We start from the raw sequence: 18,188 nt of genomic DNA on the forward strand, positions 1-18,188 counted from the left end.
CACGAGCGGCTATGGTAGATGCTTTTTCTCCCACCTCAGTTAAACAAAATTAAGTAAAAATGTATTTTTTTTGCTGGAACTCTCTTGTGCTTATTGAAAATAATTGGGTACGGATATGCGATAATTCGTGGTTGTCATGGATATTCGCGCAGTGATTCAGAGTATGTAAATGGTCTGACCGGTCTATAAATAGTTCTAAGAAGAGTATAGCATTATTTCTTGAAAGATGTGTGAAAACTGTTTTCTGGTGACATTTGAAGCGAGAAATAATTAACTAGCGTTCTAAATATTGCCACAAGACAAGGTTTCCATGATGCGCTACAGACGACATTCAACAAGGGAGATAATTACAATGTGGTGACCATAAAAAGAATTTCCATACGGGCATTTTATCTTCGCCCGTGGGCAAGATAAGAATTTCTAGCATGGTTAAATTAATGGATCTACTTATCTGAGGTTGGAGAAAAGTAGATCCGTTAATTTAACCATGCTAGAAATTCTTATTAAGATTCTGAGTAACTTTTCTACTGGGTGTTTATGGTTTAATTGCAATATCAAAAAATGTTTAATGCATAGTGAAAATTTCATATTGTTAAAATCTGATAAAAGTTATAGTATATTCTTGAAACAAGGACTTATTGATGTAGCTAATCATAGTTAACAGCTCTGTAATAAAAAAAAACACACAGCAGCTTGTAATATCTCTCCCACATCTCTTGTACACACCTCAATTAATGGCCTTTTATTCAGGATTGTAGTGAAAGTGAATGGACAAATATGACTTTCATTTTATTTCGCAAACGGGATAAAACAATGTTTTAACTGTATATGTTACAATACATATAACCTTATCTTGTACTTTAAGAACGCATTTTTGAATGAAATTGTAAATTATATAATGTAATTCAATGGAATCTGATTGTGAATTTTGTTTGTTTTGTTTTGAATGTTTATAATAATAATAATAATAATAATAATAATAATAATAATAATAATAATGATAATAATAATAATAATAATAATAATAATAATAATAATAATAATAATAATCATCATCATCATCATCATCATCATCATAATAATCAGGGAAAAGCAACATGTTTCTGCAATTTAGCTCGCTTATTCAAGAATATGGAGAGATACACTGCCCACCCTAGCATCGGCTTCACACCTTGGTTAAGGTTTTGTATTTAAGCACCTTTAAGTCATCATTTTAGCAAATACATCATGTTTTCCCAACTAACTAGCCTACTAAATTAATGAAAAGCGGCGGAATAGTTGAGCACGCTGTCTCTGTGACAGCTCTTGTAGAATTGGTCCCTACAGTAAAGCTATATCTTTGACAATATCAAATACAGTCAGCGCTCTCCCTGGGCGCCATTAAAACTTACTGCATGTCAATTAGGCGTACTACCCAACAAATGTTTTCATATGCAAGGGATTTTTCTTCACATACCTCAGACTGTTATTAATTTATAGCCCTTTTAACATTGCACCGTCAGTCCGTCTGTCCAGTTTTACGTGTCTGGGTTGTTACTTTGTCATGCAATAATTGATTTCAATAGATTTACTTGGCACTTACTTTCGGCACATAGAGACGACGTGTCGCTTGCAAGACCCATGCCCTGTTAAGTTCAAGGTCACACTTTGGGCTCAAGAATTATGGTATTTCCGCATATATGCCCATAGAGGATAGTTGGTCGTGTCCGTGTTGTAACTGCCATGCAGGGAGAGCTTTTAAAATTCGTTGGTAAATGTGTTCAGTACATAAAGACGATATCTCGCGTGCAAGACTCAAGTCCCTTCCATAAAGGTCAGGGCCACACTTAACAGGTACATCATTATGGAATGCTACAATTTATTTTATGCATATAGAGTGTATTTGGACGTGTCCGGGCTGTCACGAACAGATATATTTCAAAATTACTTGGCACACATTGTTAAGGTACGTGAAGGTGATGTGTCGCATTCAAGAGTTCTGGGTCAAACCTAGAGCTTAATTATTATGAAATGCTTTATATATGCACTTAGAGAGAGTAAAGTTGGTCGTGTTTGGGCTGTAACTTTGTCACGAACATCGGAATTTTAAAATAAATTGACACATATGTTCGGTACATAAAGACAATATGTCCCTACCTCTTACTGTAACTCTCCGCCACACCAAACCTCAACCATTACGGGATAATATGCTTATAGTATAACGATAGCTCTTCCTGAATGTTGGTAATTAGTTATTGCATAATCTATTGAACTGGATGGCACTTCGGGTGCATTCGACATGTACTATGACTTACTGTGTCTTGTTTAAAAATTTGTCAGTCGGTAGAGGATATTTAGTTCATATAATACCTCAAGTACATTTCTATCTTTCACCATGAATCTTCAGTGCATTCGGAACTCATCGGCCATTTTCTATCGAAAAACAACCTATGGACGGTTTACAATGTCAGAAATCTTACACTTTAACTACGCTGCAAGTAGATCACGTAGTAATTTCAATTTAGCTGTTAAACTTTATGACTTAAATTAACTCTTGGGAATCTTAAGTATGTTTGCAATAATACACTTCACTGGCAATCAATTGAAACTTAGGTGTACAAATACACGTTAAAATACTACATTTAATTAATAATATTTTTCAAAATTTTATGAACTACTTTTAATGATGTACCGTTATACACATCCTAGGTTTTTTTCAATAGAAAATGGCCGAGGTGTTCCTAATTTCTTCAGTGACCAGCCAATGACCCTATTGTTTTTGACCGTACTTTTAAAATATGGCTTGACCTACTAGTACGAAAATGATACTTCGGTAGTTAGGTTATCATCCTGCGGTCAGTCGGTCTATTACGATCAAATTGCAATCTCAAATTGAACATACGAAGAACTGCGATCAATTATTAAATGGGACAGTCATATTATTTCCGTGTCAATAGTCATTGAAAAAAGAAAAAAAATCGCAAGTGAAATAGAGTACAATTTTGCAAAGAAAAAAACTGCCTTTCTGTTTCTTCTATGTATTTTATTTCTTTTAGATCGCACCCTGTCCTATTTAAAAAACACACACTTTCTTCTCAGTATTGAAGTTTGTGTTCATTACTTTGATGATTCAAACAACTTTACTTTATGTTTGAGTTCTTTTCCGTTTGTACTGATGTTTGGCTCTAATTTTCAATTCAAACGTCAGCGCGCACATGGCTTGGAAACAATTTCAACGCGTCATTTCCGAAAATGACGTTACGTGGGCATACACATTAGCGTGTTTTTTTTTCTAAAACTAAAATGTAATTATATGACTTTTACTTCAATATAGGCATAATCAGTTTCATAATATATTTTAGTTTTTTTACAATAAAACAAACAGTTATTCTCTAAATCATAGCGTAATTTGCTTCCCCAAAATATGTATTTAAATAAAAAATATTTGTGGTAACACACTTGACTATCAATCCAGGGATCGCAGGTTCTATTCCCCGTCGACCATCACTAAAACTACTAATCGTCTTCCGAGAGGGACGTAATATGGGGCATCCGTGTGTCAGTGCTATACACTGGTGCACATTGAAGTACCAGGGTAGCTTTAACCAGGGATTCTGTCTGTGCACTATGCTCCTAAAACCTAAAATGACTAACAATCTGAACGGAACACTCGCCGAATGGGCAAGGACCGAGTGCGAGAATAAATAAGCTTACACACCATTTTCTTACACACCGAGTGCGAGAATTCATAAGTTTACACGGCCATTTCGATCAAAGGAACACACAATGCTTTGGTGAGTTTTTTTATCCAATAGATGCCCGTCGTCGCTTTGAAGGGCAGAACACAACTAAGCGTAACTTTCGGAATATAACAGCAGCTTTCATGTGGTCTTACAGAAAATAAGCAAGACATGGAATACATGCTTGTCAGCAACCAATGTATCGAAACAATATGGAATGGGGTCTTATAGATGGTTTTTATCAATGTTATTGAATTCTCTCAGTGTTATGTACAGTATTACACGATGTTTTAAGATATGAATTCAACGTCTTTAAACATTCAAAACCTAAGACATATAAATTTGATGTTAAACAATGGGCGTGTGGTCCTCTCTTTAGATAGTTTTAATCGTGTACCTATATAAACATTTTTTAAACTTTGTCCCGATGTGTCCATAAGCAATGGTAGTACAGTGAGCAATTACCGTTTTATTGTTTGATTTTCGGTGGTTGATAGATATTTATAAATGAATAAAAAGGATATTTAATTGTTTCGAACTACGCCACTCGTGAAATAAAGCATTTGGTGCTCTCTCTCTGAAATATATTACGATATTACACTGAAACAACCAATTATCCCATATCTCTTTGTAGATGCATGGTCATTCAGTGACTTTAATAGCACTGTACAATGGACACATCATTTCCAATTGAACCTTCGCCAATTACTTTCTTTTATCAAAAGCAGCATTTTGTTTGCCTGCTATAGGAACACACAAAGTTGAGCTATGTTTTAAGTTTTTTTTTGCTTTTATTATATTCAGGATCAAGGATATTATGATTGTAGGTTTTGGAGATGCATTGTAGATGTAGAGAAAATGAGGTTGACAGAAAACCCTTCACCATATAATTTCATCGACACCACCACTCGTGGATTTAAAATCGTCCAAGTTTACTTAAAGTGTCAATATCGGTGAAGAAAAGTAAAAAAAAACCCGCACAATTTCGGATTAGAAACCGTTAACATTTTCATGTGGCAGTACCCCCAAACCCCATGTCAACATTTTAAACCCTTTGAATTTCGGTTCTCAGTGATGGGCGAATATGGTTCTAAACGTAAGTAACGCCCCGTCTTACGTCACATTCTGGATTTACCCTGATTATTTCATCTTTTATAAGTCTTACATGATTCTGCGTCTAATGATACAAATAAAGTGTTTTCATTTCTCTCTGAAACTAGCCACTTTTCATTGATGTTTCATTTAACAGATTCACCGACTTATTCATGCAAACAACTTGAAACTTAATCAGCACAGAATCAATTAAACGATATTAAATCGTATTTTTTTCTTTTAAATATTTTGTAATAAACACATTGTTGTTTTTGCAGGTATGTTCTGTCAAAGAATTAATTTCAGCAACTGGCGCAATTTTCTATAGCCTGGGATGTCAGTCAAAAGAGGTAATTAAGTTTCCAAATAGTCGTATTATAGTATTGTTACTATCTATCAACACATGTATAAAACCCTGCTTCGTGGTGTATTGTTACTTTCTATCAACACATGTATAAAGCACTGCTTCGTGGTGTATTGTTACTATCTATCAACACATATATGAAGCTTTATTTCGTGGTGTATTGTTACTATCTATCAACACATATATAAAGCCTTACTTCGTGGTGTATTGTTACCATTTATCAGCACATGTATAAAGCCTTACTTCGTGGTGTATTGTTACCATCTATCAACACATATATAAAGCCTTACTTCGTGGTGTATTGATACCATTTATCAACACATATATAAAGCCTTACTTCGTGGTGTATTGTTACCATTTATCAGCACATATATAAAGCCTTACTTCGTGGTGTATTGTTACTATCTATCAGCACATATATAAAGCCTTACTTTGTGGTGTATTGTTACTATCTATCAGCACATATATAAAGCCTTACTTTGTGGTGTATTGTTACTATCTATCAACACATATATAAAGCCTTACTTTGTGGTGTATTGTTACTATCTATCAACACATATATAAAGCTTTACTTCGTGGTGTATTGTTACTATCTATCAACACACATATAAAGCCTTATTTCGTGGTGTATTGTTGCCATCTATCAAGACACATATAAAGTCTTATTTCATAGTGTTTCTCGCAGTTGCTCCTACTTTTTAATATTGTGGATAAACCAACTACTTCTAACATTTTAAGACGTCTGCAATTGTTTATACTCTTCTCTAAAACCATTTACAATAGCTGTAGCTTCATTGAAATTGTCACTTCACAGACGAATAGTGACAAATAATATTAAAGTACCTTTTGTACGTTCAGTCATGCCCGAATTACGGCACGGGAACAAGGGGTATTATTCACAAGACGTATGAGGATGTTGCTGACATTGCCATCTGTACTGAGTGTTGCTCCTCTCCGTTCTGTAACATTGACGGGTGTGGGCAACCTGGTAATATAGAATAATACTACTCTTACATGACAACAAACAACAACAACAACAACAACAACAACAACAGCAGCAGCAACAACAACAATAGTATTAAAAGAACAACAAATAAACAACAAAACAATTACAAAACAACAACAACAGGAACAACAACATCATCGACAACAACAACAACAACAACAACAACAACAACAACAACAACAGCAACAATAATAATAATAATAATAATAATAATAATAATAATAATAATAATAATAATAATAATAATAAATAATAATAATAATAATAATAATAATAATAATAATAATAATAATAATAAGAATAAATATAATAATAATAATACAAAAACTACAACTGCTATGCATACTAGTACAATTTATATATATATATGTACTAATACTTTGAGTTCTGATGCAGTTGTTGATTTCGTTCGTCGTAAAGCGTATTGAAGTGTTCTAATTATGATTTTTTTCAAATTTCATTCTTGCAATCTAGTTCATATTATAAATAGCAAATCCTACTAGAAATCCCTCCTTTCTTATATATTGCTATCCTTTCTGTCCAGCTGTCTTTGTCGCTGATCGCGGGCCATATTGTTTCACGTGTGACAAGGCGTCCTCTCCTGATAGGTGTGATGACTTCACTGTCTGTCAACGAGGAGAAGTATGCCGACGTTGATTAAACACGAAATAATAACTCAGTGGTTCATTCATTTACATCGTATGTCTTTACCTTAGTTTATTCTGTTTATCCTCCAAATGTCAAGAGAAGTATAGCTTATACACATGCACAAATATATACAATACAATACAATACAATACAATACAATACAATACAATACAATACAATACAAAGTATAGACATAGAAAAATAACATCAAAAACAGACAAACACACACGTTATGGACACCTGGATTGGTGCGGGATTAAGTGTGAACCTGCTTGTTTTAAACAACATTTAATTTTGTTTATTGTTAAAGTTAAAAGTATTGATAACAATGCAATAGTTTTTAAATTTCTTTGCTTCTACATTGAGGGCTTGTTCAGATTCACGTATTTGCTAATGTTGAGCTATGCTAATCTGTTTCAGAACTGTATGCTGTACAGCGAAACAAGTAACCTCAGACAGTTTGGGAATATTTCATACACTGGTCTCTGTGAGACAGATCAGGTAGGCAAACCAAACTGTATTGGATTGTTTATGCATTTTTCTTCGGTTGGCAGGTTAACGCAGTGGTAACTGCACTCGCTTCTCATCTATGCGACCGGGTTCGACTCCCGGCCTGGGCGCATGTGAGTTTGGTTTGTGGTCACCAAGCCGGACAATTGGGTTTCGTCCAGGTACTCCGGTTTCCCCCACAACACAAGACCAAACTCTCGCGCAACATCGTGCCAACTAGAGTGATTAATATAAGTTACAATAGCTTGTTTCACAATAGTTGTAAAAATAAATAAGTTTAAAAACATAAAAAAACTAAATGAAATAATTCTAAACGTGCTTTTAAATGCAATAACCTTCAACAACACAATCCATACCTTCAACGACACCATCCACATCACCAACGACAACATCCGCACTTTCAACGACGCCATCCACACGTTCAACGACGCAACCCACACCGTCAAAGACACCATCCATACCTTCAACGACACAATCCACACCTTCAACGACGCCCTCCACACCTCCAACGACACAATCCATACCTTCAAAGACGCCCTCCACACCTCCAACGACACAATCAATACCTTCAACGACGCCCTCCACACCTCCAACGACACCATCCATACCTTCAACGACGCCCTCCACACCTCCAACGACGCCATCCACACCTCCAACGACACAATCCATACCTTCAACGACGCCATCCATACCTCCAACGACACCATCCACACCTCAAACGACACCATCCATACCTTCAACGACGCCCTCCACACCTCCAACGACACAATCCATACCTTCAACGACGCCATCCACACCTCCAACGACACAATCCATACCTTCAACGACGCCTTCCACAACTCCAACGACAGCATCCACACCTTCAACGACACCATCCACACCTCCAACGACAGCATCCATACCTCCAACGACACCATCCACACCTCCAACGACAGCATCCATACCTCCAACGACACCATCCATACTTTCAACGACGCCATCCACACCTTCAATGACACCATCCACACCTCCAACGACAGCATCCATACCTCCAACGACACCATCCTTACTTTCAACAACGCCATCCACACCTTCAACGACTCTTCCACACCTTCAACGACGCCATCCACACATTCAGTGTCACCATCCACACCCCCAACGACGCCAATCACACCTTCTACGACAACATTCAAACCTACCACTCCTTCAACGACGCCAGCCAAACCTCCAACGACGCCATACACACCTTCAACGACGCCATACAGACCTCCAACGACGCAATCCACACCTTCAACGACGCCATCCACACCTTCAACAACACCATCCAGACCTTAAACGCTGACACCCACACCTTCAACGACGCCATCCACACCTTCAACGACGCCATCCACACCTCCAACGACGCCATACACACCTCCAACGACATCATCCACACATTCAACGACGCCATCCACACCTCCAACGACGCCATACACACCTCCAACGACGCCATCCATACCTTCAACGACGCCATCCACACCTTCAACAACACCATCCACACCTTTAACGCTAACACCCAAACCTCCAACGACGCCATCCACACCTTCAATGACACCATCCACACCTCCAACGACGCCATCAACACCTTCAACGACGCCATACACACCTCCAACGACGCCATCCACACCTTCAACGACGCCATCCACACCTTCAACAACACCATCCACACCTTTAACGCCAACACCCACACCTTCAACGACGCCATTCACACCTTCAACGACGCCAACCACACCTTCAACGACATCATCCACACCTTCAACGACGCCATCCACACCTTCAACGACGCCATCCACACCTTCAACAACAACATCCACACCTTTAACGCCAACACCCACACCTTCAACGACGCCATCCACACCTTCAACGACGCCAACCACACCTTCAACGATATCATCCACACCTTCAACGACGCCATCCACACCTTCAACGACGCCATCCACACCTTCAATGACACCATCCACACCTCCAACGACGCCATCCACACCTTCAACGACGCCATACACACCTCCAACGACGCCATCCACACCTCCAACGACGCCATCCACACCTCCAACGACAGCATCCACACCTTCAACGACATCATCCACACTTCCAACATCGCCATCCACCTTCAATGACGCCAACCACACCTTCCGTTACATAATATAGGTTTAATCACGGTATTAAGTATCTTAAACAGCTTTTTGGTTAGGAAATAACCGTAGGGCTTTTGATTATGTTTAATTGCAAAAACAGACTTACGTACCTAAGCCTACACTTTTCCTTTAGGTGGGGTTGCGTTATGTTACAATTGTGGAGTAAAGATATATCCCATATACTTATACATTGAAGTAGTTTTTAACGTAGTGCACGAAACTGCCATTTTTCATAACTCCTTAAGGGACAACCATTTCTAAATTCAATAATTTTTGTTTTTCCAAGGTTCACCTCCATACCGGAATTAATACAAAATTCCTCTATCATATTGAGCTGCTGTTGTAATTGAAATGCTCTTTCCACGCAATTTGCAATGTCACCTAACATATTATATCTGGTATATCGTTGGTAATGAAAATGCCCGATCCACATTTCTCTCTTAAAAGAGCAGATAAATAATCAGTTAATATTTAGGGTTAATGATGTACATATAGGGGATTAGAGGGACCATACATTGTCTTGTTAGCAACTCCCCAGTACTGTTACATTGTATGTAAATAGTGTATTTCGTGATTTTTTATCATTTTTTCCGAGTGCTCGAGTAATCAATTAGAACTCATGTTTTCGGACGATCGATCGAGTACTCGTTGCCATCCCAAAAGTACATAAAATTAAATAATTTTTCAATCCAGGTAGTAACATTTTTTGGCTTGGAACTAAGGACTATAGTGAGAGTGGACTTTAACTGGATAAATGGATATTCTTTAAACGTGAACACGATTTTTTTGGAGCCTGTCCCAGATATTGGATGAGAGCAGAGTGTAAAGATATGCTCATCCTCAAAACTCTGGCTCGAAAGATTATGTACTGAAAAAAAAAACCGCCACCACGTTCAGCCGAAACCCGCCACCAGATTTAGGCAAACCCCGCCACAACTTTAAAAGAAACCGTCACCACATTAAGGCGAAACCCGCCACAACATTAAGGCGAAATCGTCATCAGATTAAGGCAAAACCTGCCACCACATTAAGGCGAAACCCGTTACCACATTAAGGCGAAACAGTCACCACATTAAGGCGAAACCCTTTACCATCTTAAGGCGAAACCCGTTCCCACGTTAAGGCGAAACCCGTCACCATATTAAGGCGAAACACGCCTCCACGTTAAGGCGAAACCCGTCACCACGTTAATGCGAAACCCGTCACCACGTTAATGCGAAACCCGTCACCATATTAAGGTGAAATTCGCCTCTACATTAAGGTTACACACCACCATTGTTATTCCTTATATAATTCAATGTAAAATTATAATTTTTAGACAACATTTAAAGGCATTTCAAGCGAATGCAGGCTATGATAACCACATATATTCTTAAAGTACAAGCTTTAAATTATCTTTTAAGCCAATAAAAAAGGGGGGTCAAGTTATTCCTAAGAAAAATCACTCCACTTGAAAAACAAACTCTAAAATTTGCACCGTCCGCCATGACAGATCTTCCAAAATGACCTTTCAACTATAGGGCAGCGGTTTATGCTTTAATCTCTACTCTAAATGATAAATCAAGCAAGAATAGATACTTAAGGTATAAAAGTTTCAGGAATAATGATAGTTTTGATTTACAGTGTATTGAGCATGTGAAAACATGTCTATCAATCATAAGAACATTTTTTTTTTATCGAGAATTTTCCACACAACGAAAGTACATATGACGTAATGGTGACGTCATTTCTACAACTAAACCCGTCCCTGCATTTTTAATGAAAAACACTTTCGATTAGTCCTTCATACATAAATACACCCAAAGCTAGCTCAATCTGATAGTCTGTGTCAGGTTTTCCAGTTTCACTGCCTGTCACCCAAGTGCCTGTGCGTCTGTATTTTCTAAGGCGTTTGGGCCCAAAATGCCATTCTTTGAGGTTTTTCAACTGAACCTTGACTCAAATGGCATTCTAAGCATCAAATTGGGCAGTTCTACACATCTTTGCACACATTTCAAGTTCTCGCAGTCCAATTTTCACCAAATTTGGACATTTTCAGTGCTCGTAAGATTGCAGACGACTCATTTTTTTAAAAAAATAGGCGAAAGTTGTGAAAACCAGGAAATAGCATAGTTTGATCAACCGGACAAGATAAATGCATTTAATTGTGAAAATTTGCCTGAAATAGTGAAATGCAATACATTTCTTACAAAAAATAACACTTTTTAAACAAAGCAGTTTGGTCCCTTTTAGGTTACACACCACCATTGTTATTCCCTATATAATTCAATGTAAAATTATAATTTTCAGACAACATTTAAAGGCATTTCGAGCGAATGCAGGCTATGATAACCACATATATTCTTAAAGTACAAGCTTTAAATTATCTTTTAAGCCAATATAAAAAGGGGGGTCAAGTTATTCCTAAGAAAAAAAAATCACTCCACTTGAAAAACAAACTCTAAAATTTGCACCGTCCGCAATGACAGATCTTCCAAAATGACCTTTCAACTATAGGGCAGCGGTTTATGCTTTAATCTCTACTCTAAATGATAAATCAAGCAAGAATAGATACTTAAGGTATAAAAGTTTCAGGAATAATGATAGTTTTGATTTACAGTGTATTGAGCATGTGAAAACATGTCTATCAATCATAAGAACATTTTTTTTTATCGAGAATTTTCCACACAACGAAAGTACATATGACGTAATGGTGACGTCATTCCTTAAGGCGAAATCGCCACCACGTTAAGGCGAAACTCGCCACCACGTTAAGGCGAAACTCGCCACCACGTTAAAGCGAAACCCGTCACCTCATTAAGGCGAAACTCGCCACCACGTTAAAGCGAATCAGTCACCTCATAAAGGCAAAACTCGCCACCACGTTAAGGCGAAACTCGCCACCACGTTAAGGCGAAACCCGTCACAAAATTAAGGCGAAACTCGTCACCACATTAAGGGGAAATTCGCCACCACGTTAAGGCGAAACCCGCCACAACATTAAGGCGAAACTCGCCACCACGTTAAGGCGAAACCCGCCACAACATTAAGGCGAAACCCGTCACAGCATTGAGGCGAAACCCGTCACCACATTAAGACGAAACCCGTCACAACATTAAGGCGAAACCCGTCACCACATTAAGGCGAAACCCGTCACAACAATAAGGCGAAACCCGTCACCACATTAAGACAAAACCAGTCACCACATTAAGGCGAAACCTGTCACAACATTTAGGCGAAACCTGTCACAACATTAAGACAAAACCAGTCACCACATTAAGGCGAAACCCGTCACAACAATAAGGCGAAACCCGTCACCACATTAAGACAAAACCAGTCACCACATTAAGGCGAAACCTGTCACAACATTAAGGCGAAACCCGTCACAACATTAAGGCGAAACCAGTCACCACATTAAGGCGAAACCTGTCACAACATTAAGGCCAAACCCGTCACAACATTAAGGCGAAACCTGCAACCACATTAAGGCGAAACCTGTCACAACATTAAAGCGAAACCTGTCACCACATTGAGGCCCGTCACAACATTAAGGCGAAATCCGTCACAACATTAAGGCGAAACTCGCCACCACCTTTAGGCGAAACCCGTCACCAGATTAAGGCAAAACCAGTCACAACATTAAGGCGGAAACAGTCACGACATTAAGGCGAAACCCGTTAAGGTGAAACCAGTCACAACATTAAGGCGAAACCAGTCACAACATTAAGGCGAAACCCGTATCCACATAAAGACGAAACTAGTCACAACAGTAAGGCGAAACCTATCATCGAATTAAACGAAACCCGTCACCACATTAAGGCGAAACACGTAACCACATTAAGACAAAACCGCCACAACATTAAGGCGAAACCCGCCACAACATAAAGGCGAATCCCCCTACAACATTAAAGTGAAACCCGACACCACATTAAGGCGAAACCCGTCACCACATTAAGACGAAACCCGTCACCACATTAAGACGAAACCCGTCACATTATTAAGGCGAAACCTCTCACCACATTAATGGGAAACCCGTCACATCATTATGGCGAAACCTCTCACCACAACAATGCGAAACCCGTCACAACCTTATGCGAAACCCGCAACCACATTAAGGCGAAACCCGTCACCACATTAAGGCGAAACCCGTCACCACATTAAGGCAAAACCCGTCACAACATTAAGGTGGAACCCGCCACAACATTAAGGCGAAATCGCCACCACATTAAAGCGAAACTCGCCACCCCGTTAAGACGAAACCTATCACATCATTAATGCAAAACCCGTCACAACATAAAGGCGAAACCCGTCAGTACATAAGAGCGAACTCACTACCACATTAAAGCGAACCTCCTTACCACAATACCCACCACCACATTAAGGCGATATTCATCACCACATTAAGGCGAAATCCCGGTTGCTGGTTTTCATGATTTAAAAACAGTATTTCAAATATTTTCAATAGTGTAAAAAGTCTGACAGAATTACAATGGTGGATTACTTACTCTCTTTAGTCTTTATATTGACTTTACGTAATAAGGTCGGGCACCCTCAATACTTACATATGGCTGTTGATTGAACTTGCCATTATATCATTGAAATCTTGTGCGTGGCAAAGTGTATTTAAATTAATGTATAATGATCGGTTACTATACAGGACGTCATTTTACCGAATGTTTACGTCAATAAAGAAACATGACGGGTTACTTAAATTTACATGGACCGAAAAAGAACAGTTGAACGTATTTTATAAAAGATGTAGCTTTTTTTCCCCCACACATATTGGACATCTATAAAGAAGGCTTAGACACTTCATTACTATCTGACGATTCGCTTTTTATTTCTTCGGCTTTCGATACAATATCTGACTTGATTGTGAGAGATGTGAACTATTAAAAAAATTAAAATAGATGACAGTACTAATTTTCTAGTGTAAATTGATGATAATTGGTGATAAATGACGTCATTTCTCCCAGTGAACGACTGAACACATGTGTGACGCTTAGAACAATGGCACCATTTATCTCTATTACTGACTAAACACATTTGTAATGTTAAGATAAATTACGTATCCCTGTGAAAGACTTAACACAATTGTAATTCATAGATAAATGACGTCATTTCTCCCTGTGAATGACTTAACACATTCGAAATGTTAAGATAAATGACGTAATTTCTACGTTTCAATGACTGAATACAATTGTATAGGATAAATAAATAACACCATTTCTCTCTGTGAATGACTGACCATGTTTGTAACTCATATAAACATGGCGTCTTTTCTCCTTGTGAGTGACTAAACACAATAGTAAAGCATACATAAATGACACCGTTTCCCCCTGTGAATGACTGAACATATTTGTAAGGCATGTATAAATGACGTCATATCTCTTTGTGAATGACTTAACACATATGAAACGCATAAATAAATGACATCATTTCTCCCTGTACATGACTAAACAAAATTGTACTGCATAGCAAATGTCTCCCTTTCTTCCTATTACTGACTAAACACATTTGTAAAGCTTCGATAAATTGCATCATTTCTGCTTGTGAATGACTTAACACAATTGTTTATCATAAATAAATGACACCACTCCACCACTCTATTTGTAACGTGTCGATAAATGACGTCATATTCCCCGTGAATGACCTAGCATATTTGTAACGGCACTCTTCACCTCAGTATCAAGATGAAAATAAAATGTGTGTTTTATATGATAGGCAGTTGTCCTTTAGTGTGATACTGAAAACATGCGACCTAAATCACTTACATATGATAATTCTTTGGTCTGAGGAATTTCAAATGGTTCTCGTGAAAAATGCCTGGAACAATTTTAAACAGTGAGTAACGGGCCGCTGTAGGCGGCGCATGTGCGTTCATAGTGTAACGGTCCGCTGTAGGCGGCGGATGTGCGTTCATAGTCTAACATTTCGTTATAAACGGAAGTGCGTACATAGTACGTATGTTTACTTGGTTGGTAATACATTGTATGCAAATTAGCAAAGCCCGGGTTCTGTGTGGATAGAGAATTTACTGTATATGAAGACCAGTGGACCCCTTCAAGGTCGAGCATGCTTTGCTCTGAATAGATCTGTTGGTGTTTGTTTCACGTCGCACGTTACAAACGCTGGCAGCGGTGGGATAATGACAACTGCCGGACCGGAGTTGCCTTACCCTTGTGTTTCCCTGTCCGAGTCTTTTCGGAGGGGAAAGTAATGCAACGGTCCGCTGTAGACGGCGGATGCGCGTTCATAGTGTAACGGTCCGCTGTAGGCGGCGGATGTGCGTTCATAGTATAACATTCCGTTATAAACGGAGGTGCGTGCATGGTACATATGTTAACTTGGTTGGTAATATGCAAATAAACAAAGCCCGAGTTCTGTGTGGATAGAGAATTTACTGTATATGAAGACCAGTGGACCCCTTCAAGGTCGAGCATGCTTTGCTCTGAATAGATCTGTTGGTGTTTGTTTCACGTCGCACGTTACAAACGCTGGCACGGTGGGATAATGACAACTGCCGGACCGGAGTTGCCTTACCCTTGTGTTTCCCTGTCCGAGTCTTTTCGGAGGGGAAAGTAATGTAACGGTCCGCTGTAGACGGCGGATGCGCGTTCATAGTGTAACGGTCCGCTGTAGGCGGCGGATGTGCGTTCATAGTATAACATTCCGTTATAAACGGAGGTGCGTTCATGGTACATATGTTAACTTGGTTGGTAATATGCAAATAAACAAAGCCCGAGTTCTGTGTGGATAGAGAATTTACTGTATATAAAGACCAGCGGACCCGTTCAGGGTCGAGCATGCTTTTCTCTGAAGGTATCTGTTGTTGTTTTTTTGGTCTCGCACGTTTAAAGTGTTTGAATATCTTCTTGTAAACGATAAAGATCTGACCCATGCACAATGTCCGCAATACCTGGACACCTTTTAGCCTGATCCCAACTTTATTTGGCCCTGGCTTTTCACATTTCTACAACTGAAATGAGTTATAGCTCGTTGTCGAGACACATTCATGAATGCAGATGGATCTGCGATCCATCAGTTTCAAATACTGTTGACCCCAAAAAGATTATCAAAGTATTTTTATAATTTATTTAAAAGTCTTAAGCATTGGAATAAAGTTGTTACGGAATACTTAGAGAGAAACCATCTGCAATTCGATAAATTCTTTATTTGTTGTTGAGTCATTATAAAAACTCGGTTTTCAACGCCAGACTATCAATTGTTGTGTGCTACTACTGTTGACTGCTGCGGTTTTGACTAAAATCACCGCCCTTAGTACTAAAGTTGTCCCGGCTCCGAAAGTATTCGTTTAAAACGTTGTTAAACTTTTTACTTGTCTACTGGTCCATACTTCTTTGGCATAACATGGAAGTCATACAATAAGTGATTTGATCTGAAGGTAATATTATCTGAAAGTGTAGGCTTATTTAAACTAAGGTTTTTCAGTTCGTATGATCTGTGTTGATTTCCAGCTTACTTCAATATACCAATTAGCATAGGTTATTTGGGAATATTACCTTTACTTAAGGTATCTGCATAACTCGTATATTCGTCTAAGAAAGTAGCTATTTAACTTCAACTACAGCAAGTATGATTTTGGCCTAAAGCCTCCGATTCGTCTCAGCTCTCCAGAGGTCCTGGTTCATGGTTATCTCCCTAATCTACTTGCTGGGTACCAGTATCGAACGATACAACAGATACGTCATTGTCTTCAAATTAATGCTGGCTCCGATTAGGCTGATACGTTTATTTATGAAATGAAACATTATTGATACATGTCGGGACGAGTGTTGAGTTGAGTGTTCAAGTAGTTTAAACACCAAAATAACACAGGTTTCACTGACCGTTCCAAGGCAGATTTTACCTTAACATTTATTAGTACATAATTATATTTTAATGAATATTTAATGTTTTTTTTTTCGCGTTGTTGTTATGTTGCTTGTCTCTCGTTGAGTTTCTGTAAGCCACTGAACATATCTATATTTTTTGCCAGCAGTCTCAAGAAGAAACACAAACGTTTAGGTTTTGCCTGGTAAATGCCTTTGTGATGGGTTTAAGTACAACATAAAACCATTGAAATATATATTTTAGTTTTAAGCAATAGTATTAACCTATAACATTTCAAGCTATGATATCCCGTTAATTTCATTTTAGTGGAAGGTGATTTTGCCATTACCATAATATTCTCCTACCATACACTGTTATACATGTTCATCCCTTTCATTTAAAAATATCTATTAGTGATAGTAACTTATTTTGTATGCCAAGCACATCATGCCATTATTAAGCTCTTATTGTAGTCATTTGTCAGTGAGATTTACTGCGGCAATGTCGAGCAATTCAGCATACTTTTCAAGCGCTTTATCAATTCTTAAGGAAATATTCGTCCATGTACTAAAATCCGTGCAAATTTGATGGGTGGTCGAACGGGCGTTTTTAAACAGGTTTTTAACGAAAACCAGGTTGTAAAAATGCCGTTAGGTGGTCGAACGGACGGGCGGTGACTCCGGGGTCGGGTGTGGGAGTCAAACATAATATTAGTTTCCGCCAAATAACTTAGGTAGCTTATGTAAAGAGCTAGCTTGGGATTGCTTTTAAGGGGGGGATTTGAGGGGGTAAGGTCAAGGTCACGGTCACTGTTACTATAAAAAGAAAAATGGTTCTCGCCAAAAAAACTTTGGTAAGACTTGATGGATGTTGATGGAAGTTGG

General features: G+C 38.5%; 2 protein-coding genes across 2 annotated transcripts; both read right to left on the reverse strand.

The window, feature by feature from the left end:
- Window positions 1-8,053: 8,053 nt before the first annotated feature.
- On the reverse strand, window positions 8,054-8,642 carry LOC128213545 (uncharacterized). Its single transcript, XM_052919342.1, has 2 exons — window positions 8,518-8,642; window positions 8,054-8,429 (listed from the first exon to the last, which is right to left on the reverse strand). Exons 1-2 carry the CDS (start codon window positions 8,640-8,642, stop codon window positions 8,054-8,056), a joined length of 501 nt encoding a protein of 166 aa, XP_052775302.1.
- Window positions 8,643-8,649: 7 nt separating this feature from the next.
- Window positions 8,650-9,790, reverse strand: LOC128213547 (elastin-like). Its single transcript, XM_052919358.1, has 2 exons — window positions 9,785-9,790; window positions 8,650-9,486 (listed from the first exon to the last, which is right to left on the reverse strand). The coding sequence occupies exons 1-2, from the start codon at window positions 9,788-9,790 to the stop codon at window positions 8,650-8,652; spliced, it is 843 nt and encodes a 280-aa protein (XP_052775318.1).
- Between the last annotated feature and the right edge of the window lie 8,398 nt (window positions 9,791-18,188).

Source organism: Mya arenaria, chromosome 2 (assembly GCF_026914265.1).
Source record: "Mya arenaria isolate MELC-2E11 chromosome 2, ASM2691426v1".
NCBI lineage: Eukaryota > Metazoa > Mollusca > Bivalvia > Myida > Myidae > Mya > Mya arenaria.